Raw genomic sequence first — 10,354 nt, forward strand, 5'->3', positions numbered from 1 at the left:
ATTTTTCCTTATTATTTTTGCTACTTCAAAAAGTAATTGGGTTTTCCACAAGAACAGTATCAGGTTCCTAAAGGAGCTTAGTTCAGATCTGTTAAGTAGTGACAAACGACCTGTTTTAACTTGCCTTTTGAGGTGAATATTGTTATGAAAAGACCATGGACCATATGCTATTACAGCATTTAGCATTTATATAAGATGAATTTCCCTTCAAGGATGTCCTCTTTCTCCCACCTCCAAAATCTGATCCTTGAGGCAAGAAAATGGTAAAAGTAAGAATACAACCTTTATTCTTTTAGGAGAAAACAAAAAAAACCCAACAAAACCACAAAAAAAACCCCCAAAACCAAACCAAACCCAAAGCACTCTTTTCTCTAAAATTAAATTCTCAAAACCAAAACATCAATTTATGAGAGCAGTGGAGCTCTCAAGCTTATCAAGCTTGAGAAATTTTTTTTAATGTATATACCTAAAACCTAAAATTTGTGCTAATCTTGAAGCCTGGGAAAAGAAAAGAGTGGACAGAAATTTCTAAATCTTCAGAAATGTTCACGTTTCTCTGCTGGTGTCCCAAATTTCTGTGCAATTTACTATGATAAATCTGTTGTGCATCAACTAGGTGACCAGTGTTTTCTGCATGCACGTGGGAAATCAGTTATGGGTAGGAAAATTAAGGTTAGTTAACAAAGAAACACTACTAGAGCATTTATTACCACGCATTCCAGCCACTCTTGAGGAGAAATGGATTTTTCATCTGGATGCAAAAGTCTATGTTTTGAAATCACTTTTGGGGGATGTTTTCTGCTTATCTGTGAATAAAACCTCCCTTCTTTGGTAAGAGTCAAGAACATGAACAAATTGAAGTGTAGATTTTAGGGACAAAAATGCATATGAATATTTCCAGGTTTCATCTACTCTACACTGAATTTGTTAATGTATTTGGCTAATGAATCAAAATCTGCTCTAAGAAACCATCCTTGAAAATGGTTAGGAAAAAGGTGACTTATATTTAAGTCACAAATCCCATCAAAGAGATGGAGCTGCATAATGAAGTACGGCTAATAACATCTTTCTTCTCAATGAACTGCAAATTTTTTTACAAACTAAACCTGCTTGGAAAGCTGGAAGCCAGGACCACTTGGCCCATCCATGCAGTGTCTTGGTCTCCAGTGAAAAACAGCATTAACAAGAGCCAGAGCATCCTCTTGTGGGTACATTCATGTCCAGGGGGTCTGGGCTGTGTCCTCAGCCATGAAGGGTTCCTGCCAGGCAGAACCTATGGCTGTGATTTTCCTTCCCCAAAGTTTGAACATGAGAAAACATTTTCTTTTAAAGTGATTTTGATTTTTTTATCTCCTTCATTTTCTAATCCAAAGTATAATATGAGAGAAAAAGAGAAAAAAAAAAGGAAGCATTTTGTTAGGGGCCTGTCAAAATGAAACTAAAGGAAACTGCCCTTCTCTTGTCATCCTCCAAAATGAAATTAGGGGCAGAGTAGACAGTGTTTCACAGATGCTTTTGGTTTCAAGGGTCCTGTACCTTCTGATAGGAAAAGATTAATCTGAAATTTTATGGGCCAGCCCTACACATAGCACAGATAATACATGATTTAGCACAGGTAATACAAGATTTAGCACAGAAGCAGCAAAATGCTCCATGGCCACTGCTGAATCATAGCACCCTTTAGGAAGCTGTTTGACACGTGTAAAAAGGCACCATGTATGTGGTAAGAATAACACCTCCCCACCAGACTGACAACACCTGGGTAATGCTGGTGGAAACAATTACGCAAGGTGTAAGAAAAGCAAGACCCTGTCTTACACAAGGGCAACTTTTCTGTCTTGTTTCAGTACCAAACTTGGGCATAAATTTTAGGTTCTACCCCCAGTTCTTTGGGTGGTGTTTATGTTCCTTATATATTGTGAGAGGATACACGTCAGGTTTGGGCTTCCCTGTGGAGGTCTTCAATGGCACCTCCCAGATCTCCTACCAGCTGAACAAAGAAATAATTATGGCAGACTGGACCGTATTAGGAGCTCCTATTTAATCCCCCTTGCATGTCCTTTGTAGGTGGGCTGCATTACCCTGAGGGTCTCTGTGACTTGCCTTGCATTCAAAGGTGTGGCGCAGGTAGGTAGAACTGCCCTTTACCTTTTCTGGTGCCCTCAGAGCAGACAACCAGGCTTTAGGGCTTGTGCAACTGGGATTTTTAAAGAAGAATTATTCTGTGAGATGCCAAAACATGTACCATCACACGTGCTCATGAACCATCACACACCTGTGCTGCCAACTAACTTTTCCATCTTAGTTATAGATCGTTATCAGACCAAAGCCTTCTGTAATATAACCCAGGCAGTGACATGCCAGTCTGTCAACCCGGGATCACCCAGCAGCTCCCTGGCTGTGATACCAGTTTGCTGGCAAGGGTGGAATGAAGGAGGGCATGTGTGGTGGCAAAATATAAAACCAGTGAGAAAAGCTGATCTGGCCAACTCACAGCTGTGGGGCTGTCTGGTGTCTCACAGAGCCGTTGTTGGGCATGCAGAACTGGCATTGTGCAGGAATTGCCCACCAATGTGTGAGTGGTGTTTAGGAAGAAAAAAAAATTCAGCAAAATTTCTGTTCCATACCAGAGCTGCCCACTAAGAAATTATTACCAGTTTGCCCTTGAGCTGATTCTACAGTAATTCATCGATGTTGGAAATCTTCCTGCTGCCATCGGGTCACCCTTGCTAGTGTCATCAAAGATCTTCAGCACTCCACCCAAGGCTCCTGCTCCCAAATGGCCTGACCAGTGTAAAAGTGAGGCTAATTCCCACCTGGTGAATCCAGGGCTAGGGCAATGACATGTGCCACTGCATGTGATCGTCTCTGCAATGCTCAGGAGCTCTGTCACTGCTCTCTCCCTTTGTAGGACGCCTCACAGCCCCACTTCCAAGAACTTCCTTTACTGTCTATTCTCCACATGAGCATAGGTGCACCTTGGTAGGTAGGAAAAGAGAGAAAAGGACTAATATAGTGAGAAAGAGAGGTTTAAAAGACTTTATAGTTTGCCCTTTTAGCCTCCTGTTGCGTTCCCCTCTCCTTTCCATCACACACAGCACCTGCTTTCCTCCATCACTGAAGACTTTTCTTCATCTGTTTTTAAAGCTGTTTCACAGCTCAAGTCCCAGCCACGTCTCACTGTTTGCACTAGGAGGGTGCATGGATGTGGGGCCTGCATAAATTAAAAGCTTTCAGTAGAAATGTGAGATCGTGATTTTCCTAACTTAATTCACTTGGAAAACCAGTCAGCAGTTTTTTTCACTGTGACATCTGTAATAACCACTATGCAGAGAGCAAAGAGGTCTCTTATCCCTTAATGTCTGAAGAGGTTTAATACAGGTTTTGCTATTAGATTACTGTTTTCAAAATGTCTAGCACAGCCTTACCTACATCATTGTTTACCAACTGACAAAGATATGCATGTAATATGCATAGACACATACACGTAAAGGATGTTAAATTATTTAAGAATTTTTTGGCCATATTTATTAATCTAATTTTGTCCTTACAAAGTTCCTCTCACTTCTACCATAGAACATGTATTTAAACAGTTAAAGCTGGTTTAAGGATCTCCTCTCCGAACCTCTCCGAACCTCTCCAGCATCTTTCTCTGGGAATATGATACACGTTCTTTACTTTCATTGTAAATCTAAAGAGAGAATTTCAGAGCCCTCCAACAGCTCACACAGCCAGTACAGTAAGGGGCTCCAAAGATATTTTGTAAAGGCGTAGGGTACTATGTCAGTGTTAACATTGCCAAGCGTTAACCAAATATTTAATAAAGGAAATAAGTATTTTGTTTATGTCCACAGAGGACTATCTGTTGTAGGAAGATGGCAAGTGCTACTGGGCTTTCTTCCTTTGGCAAGCAGTTGACACCTATCCAAGATCCATGGGGATGAGCCATTGCTACTAACTGAAGGGCTTTGCGATTGCATCTTCCTGTTCTCTCTACCTAAACAACCTTCCAATTGCTTCCCTATTATTATTCGCATCAAGACCTGGCACTGCACAAAAGGCCACATCCCCCAGCAAGTGCTGACAAAACTAAAAAGTGGAATAGCTGGGAGGGTGGTGATGGCATGAAGCAGATAACCAAGGTCACCCAAAAGGTCAATGGAGAATATTTTCCTTGCAGTCTTTGCTGGGTTCACCAGCCCATCCAGGTGAGAAGGGTGAGGAGCCCTTCCTAGTCCTGCCAGCCAGTATGGAAACACAGCTGGAAGAACAAAAGGGTCTTTTTTTCTCAAGTAAGTTTCCCAACCTGAGAGACAGAAGATGCTACCAGCCTTCAAACATTTTCCGCTTCCTTTCATGCTACTGAGCAGCTGCTCCGAGCTCAGCCTGCCCAATCCTGTCTTGATCTGAGAGGCTGAGATGAAAACTATCTGCAGCCTCCAGCCTTCCTCTTCTGATCTTCCCCCTGCATGTTTTATTATTTTACTTTGACTTAGCAGCTTTTGCCAGCCACGGAGCACTTCACAAGATTCTGACCCACGGGCTTGGATTGGGACGGGGGTATCACAAATGGGTACAGAGGCACATTGTCTCCGAGGAAGCATCTACTCCTTGGAGTTAATCTTATAATTGAACTGATTTTACTGAAGGAATAATCAGTTTGTGGACATTATTGGTGCACAGATGCCTACTCTGATGTAGGTGGGCTCTGGTTTTATATCCTCTCTGTCCCATGGAGGTGGCCCATGCCTCAGGGACATCTAAGGAGGGATTAATCTTAAAGCAGTGGGAAAGACTCCATGAATGCAAATGGAGCAGGACTCGTTTAAGAGTACAGCTGTTAGTGTGAGAAAAATTGAGAATCTGGCCATTACCAAATCTGCACTTAGAGGTTTCAAGTTGTTCAGTGAATGCAAGTAACTTTTCTGCTTAAGCAAGAACAGATTCAATATCCTGCTGATGTGTTTATCACAAATGTGGTAATAGAGATCTCTGGTTTATTGGCTGCTGTTTAGCATAGTGTTCATAAATGACTGATACTTAATTAATTGAAGACAGTATTATAGAAACTAATCTGTTGAAAAAGATTCCTTTAAACCAGCAGTTGTCATACTCATTCTGATCTCAGAGAGGCAAGTTCTCAGTTATTATCTTTTCTCAGACAAACTAGCAAATAAACATGAAAAGAAAAGGTAAAGGTGAAATACCAGAAAAAATATTTTTGTGGGTTTTTTTCCCTCTGAGTAAGGACTTTGTTCAGAAATAATTTTAATTTTTTTTGTAATTTTTTTTTCTTTTCTTTTTCCGGAATAGGACAGCAAATTTTCTGAGGTTATTAACAAATTAGGGTCAAAAAACAATCTCTTCCCTCATATTTGACTCTACACAAGAAGTAATCCCCATGTAATCAATAATTCTATCTATACCAATGAATAAACTGTGTCTCAGACCACACTTTTGTCCCCACACTGGGGCCAAGGGCACAACGTGTCCACTTCTAAGAACACTGCACACTGTTATGCCGAGGACAGAGTAGATATACCAGCTAGAAGCGAATCTTTTCCCATGCTGTCCCTCAAGTCAAGTCCAGGCACTGTCCTGGAGGTCTCAACTGACAAAAATAATGCCAAGTTTTGACAAAATTTGAGATTGAACAGTTTGATGACTGATGGTCAGTGTAGATTTGCTCAATCTATGCAGTTAGGGCACAATCCAGACCCCAAGCACAGGAGCACCATTTCTATGTCCCGGAGCTAGGAAAGCATGAGGAATCTTTCTCCAGGACGTATCTCAAAAGTCTTCATCAAGACTTCATACATCCAGCTTTGTTTTCCTGCTCCACTACGGTCTATCTGCATGACCTTGGGCAAGTCACTCTCTGACTGGGCTGCAGATTGCAGCGTAGCAATAACCATGAACAGGCTAGACACTGTCCCCAAAGCAACGGGAGCTGGTTTTTTGTTATAGCCTAGTTCACCTGAGCTAGCCTACAATGACCCCTGTGTTGCCAGAGTGGATTTTAAACCCATCTCAGGAGTTGGAAACCACGCTGCAGTCTGTGCTCTGAATGTGAGTGCCTTGTCTCTGCTCCTTCTCAGGCAAGTGGAGAGACCAAGGCTTCCTGACTCACAGAAGGGCAGTGAAGATAGAAGTATTCAGGGCTACAACCTCTTTCAACATACAGCAAGTAATGGTTAAACAAACATCACCCTCCACATACAGATTTCCTTAGGAAAAGTCGAGCAGTTTCATCAGATTTTGCAGCCCAATAAGAGCTGTTTCAAAACTAGAGCAGTTTGCTTAAACCTGCTCAGATGGCTCCCACGAAGTTCCCATGAGAGACCTGTCAAGAACTCACCCTCAGTCAGCCTTCAGCCAGCCTCACCCGAGAGAACTGAATGAATTTGGCCTCCATGAGGAGATGAGAAGAGGGATAAAGTGAGAGCTGCTCACAAGGCTTGGGGGAAATGAAAAACTACAAGGTGTTTTTGCAGCTCCCACATGGAGCAGGAGTGAGGTTGGAACAGCTCAACATTGTTATTGTGGTTCTCAAACCGGTACAGTTTGACACTTGACTCATGTCAGCTGCAGACTAAACACATCTGGGGCACCTTCATGCTTTGTAAATCCCCATATTGTTCTTAGAAGAATTTTGTTCAGTCTGAGGCCATTATTAAAAGAAAAAGACAGCAAAATCTACCAGTATTAATCAAGCAACGTGACCTTTGGGAAAATGAGGCAACCTAGAAGATCTGGTGGGTCCTAATGATGCAGAAAAGTTTAGCTGAGAAGAATCCTAAGGGCATGGAACAGTGAATGTGATGAGCACTGGTCCACACAGAACAAGAGCAGGCAGATTTGGCCCTCTTATTTAAAAACCCTCACAGAAACAGCCACAGGGGTTGTTTCCCCCCACTGAACACCCAGAAACTGATCTACCCTAGTGGGTGCAGCATCTGAGATATTTCTGGTTAAGCACAACTGGACACCTCAGAACAAGCAACACAGGCCTGGGTTTCCACAGCTTTTGCTCAGAAGTGCAAAGAGAGGGAGGTCAGTAAATAGCTCGTGAGCCTCGATTAACCCAAGACTTTGTTCATGGCTTGAAGGAGAGCGCACACCTTGCTAACCCTTGGTAGATGGGACAACAGAGATGACAGGGATGACCTAGAGAATTAATCTATACAAAATAGTAATTTATTGCCAGCAGCTGGAGCCAAAGAGACCAGAGGAGGTGAGTCTCTGTGGACACGCCATCGCTGAAGACCAGCGCAGGTTCAGGGCTGACCACAGTTCCACAAAAAAGTCCTTGCCTTACCTGAAGACAAAAAATTGTGGCAAAGTGTATTTCTTTTTCTCAGTAAAAGCAGGAATTCTCCTTATCCACAGAAATGGGTTGTAATTGCCGTCTTTTCTCTGAAATGCAGTCACAGATTTTGGTGGTTTTATGTTCTTTCACTGGAAAGTGGGTAGAAAGCTGCCTATTCTGTCCAACTTTAAACCGAGATACCTAAGAGCATTTGTTCCTTCATCCAGAAGATGATATACAACAACTACTTGGGGGTTTGAAGGTGCTGGGCTGGTATTTTGCAGTGCTTAGAGTCAGACATCTATGCTTTGGGAAAACCTTTCTCTCTGTGTGAATTATCTACCAAGCACTTTTATTCCAATAAGTCACTAATCCAGATCACATATCTTGTCCTTTGTGTTTATCTTTAAAAAAGGAGGAGCTGTAGGCACTATTCTAGTAAAAAAACACATTGCAGGTGACCCCATCCTAGTTTTTCTCAGTTAGTGTTTCTCTACACAAGAAAATAAATCTGGATTGAGAGAGTGGGATGACAATTTCTGTATTAAAGTGTGTTACAATTACGTTAGTCTAGATTATCAGTGTTCTCCACTGAACTACCTTAATCTTAACTTTAAAGATAAAAAAAATGGAATAGAAGCACTTTAATTCTGCAATAGTGGGATTGTCTTTGCAGCCAACTAGAAGATAAAATTTGTTCAGGGATATTTAATCCAGAATAATTTGTTTTTCTGAGTACTGAGTACTCCTTGCACTCAGTACTTTCCAGCAGCAGCAAGGACACCTTTTCATTTCCACACACTCAGCTCAAACAGCTACAACTCTGAATAAAGCACTTACTCTAACATCTACAGCCACAGGACCAAATCCCAGCTGTCCCACCTGGCCCTTTTACTGAAGCAAGGAGATCAGTAAAAACAATCTATGTCTCTGTTTCAGATTTTGGGACAGGGACTGACTTTATCTTTTTTTTTCCTGATAAATGAACAGGAAGAAACAAATTATGACTTCAGGATCTTGGTGCTGGTACTTGCGAGAGCACTACCTCCCTCATCCCCAAGAAATTCTTTGAAAAAAGAAGGACAGGTAACCCCAAAGATCTCTGGTGTACAAGAAGGACCGTATCCTCCTCCCTATGACCTGAGCCATGACTAAATAGCGTGCTAGGGAGTTTGTTACACTCTGATAAATAAATCCTGCCTCTGGTGCAATGCCCAAGGGAGCATGCAGATACACTGTAATCCGCAGAAAGTTCTTTCCTGAGCCACCTGCAAACTTTGTACCTTATTTACTCACAGCGGGTTAGTCCTGGTGAGCTGGGTTGCTCCAGACGGGAGGGAAAGCAGATGGGAGCTTTTGTGCCAGCGAAATAGTCCTGATATAATTCGTGCCACATTGTTTATTCTTTTAATTGGAACGACTGGAACTACTTTCACCTTTTACCTCGTTTCAACTTTACTGGAAGCCTCCAGCTGTTCGTATCCATCCCAAAACTCCAGCCCATCCGTCAGCGATGGAGTTAATAATTTTCACATCGAGAGAAAAAAATTCCCACCTCCCCTTCTATGCATGCAGGTAAAGAAGGCAGGACACCTGAAATTGCTTCTGGCCCAAACCTCCTGCTGCTCCTACAGCACTGGAAGGGGCAGGTAGATACAGGAGCTCACTGTGTCTTTGAGGAAAGCTTTTTCTGGGCACACTAAAGATAAATTATCCCACCACAGCAGTGAGGCTTGAAAAGGTGATAGTGCAACCCAGCTCTGAACCACCCACCGACCTCCTGTCCCTTTTCCCCCATATATTGAACCTTCAGTGCACTGCAAGGTCTCACGGTGCTCAGGTTCTCCGCTCCCTCCTTCTCCTGCTTCAGTAGCATCCAGTCCCCCACCCTCCCTCCTCTCCCAGAACAATAGCAAGGCACCGGATTCAGCTGCTTCCCAAGGAAAGCCCAGATCACACAGATTTCGATAGAGAGAGATAGATATGATTATATTTCTCTTTGCTGTTTAGGACAAGAAATGAAGTGCTGCCTCTTTAATTGGCAAAAGCATGCAGTAAGAGCATACCTTCAATTTAGTGTTGGGATAGCTCACTTGCACCCTGGCTGTTGTCTTATTGGAGAGGGCAGCCTGCCTCAGATCCTCTAGCACTGAAATAATATCATCCAGCACGCATTTCTTATCCTGATTTCTCAACACACACAGATGGGAAAAAGTATAATTATAGCCTTTGTAGTTCACCTTCATTTCCAGCACGGCTCGGTGGATCTGCAGGATCACATCAGCCTGATGCAAAATATTGCCTCCGGGTTTGGAGAGGAGAATCACCCTGCCATACCTCCCCGGGGTGTGCAAGTCCGAATACAGCTGGCTTTTGGATTGATCGAGGGAGAAAAGGCTGCTGGCTAAGCTCCTCTCGATCTTGGCCAGGCTGTGGCTGGGGGCTACCAGGCTCTCCAGGTCAGTGTCAGGCTGGAAGCGGTTGAGCAGGCTGAAGCCGAAGATGATGGTCAGGACTGCGGGCACAGTGAGGAAAAACACCGGATGCCTGCTCACGAATAAGCCCAGCTTGTAGAAAAACGACTGGAGCCCTCTGTGTATCACCTGCCGCAGCATCCTCCACCAGATCCAGCCTGCAGATGCTCCTGGCCGTCTTAGAAAGCACATGTGACATGTGTAGCTCCTTACCCCTTCCTACCAGTTTCCCTTTCTCTCTCCCTCTCTCTCTACTACTCCTTTAAAAGACTGCAGCAAGTTGCAGCAAGACAGCCAAATATTGATCAATGGGGTGTGTGTGTGCGTGCGGGTGTGTGTGTGTGTGCCGGGGGTGGAAGGGACCGGGCAGGGGAGGGAGGAGGACGGGGGAGGGGGGGTCCTTGCCTTTTTTCCCCTCTTTCTCTTCCCCCCCCCCCCGCTCTCTCTCCTCCCTCCCCCCGAGCCAGCTATCATCGCCGCCCCCCTTCCCCTCCTTCCCCTCCCTCCTGGTGCCCCCCTTTCTCCGGCGAGGCTCGGGCGTTGCACCGGGAGCTCCGCAGTGCCCGCTCCG

The 10,354-nt window shown here is 43.8% G+C and overlaps 1 protein-coding gene across 2 annotated transcripts in view; it reads right to left on the bottom strand.

The window, feature by feature from the left end:
- PTCHD4 (patched domain containing 4) overlaps positions 1 to 10,144 on the bottom strand; it is an 81,893-nt gene extending 71,749 nt beyond the window's left edge. Inside the window, exon 1 of one of the 2 annotated variants that reach the window (XM_027690111.1) lies at positions 9,550 to 10,144. In XM_027690111.1, coding sequence (XP_027545912.1) covers positions 9,550 to 9,975 — 426 coding nt within the window. In that variant the 5' untranslated portion in view covers positions 9,976 to 10,144. Of the gene's footprint in view, positions 1 to 9,375 lie in introns of both variants that reach the window. The other variant, XM_027690110.1, reaches the window with a different exon arrangement.
- Between the last annotated feature and the right edge of the window lie 210 nt (positions 10,145 to 10,354).

Source organism: Neopelma chrysocephalum, unplaced genomic scaffold (genome assembly GCF_003984885.1).
Source record: "Neopelma chrysocephalum unplaced genomic scaffold, ASM398488v2 Primary Assembly neopelma1_80, whole genome shotgun sequence".
Lineage (NCBI taxonomy): Eukaryota > Metazoa > Chordata > Aves > Passeriformes > Pipridae > Neopelma > Neopelma chrysocephalum.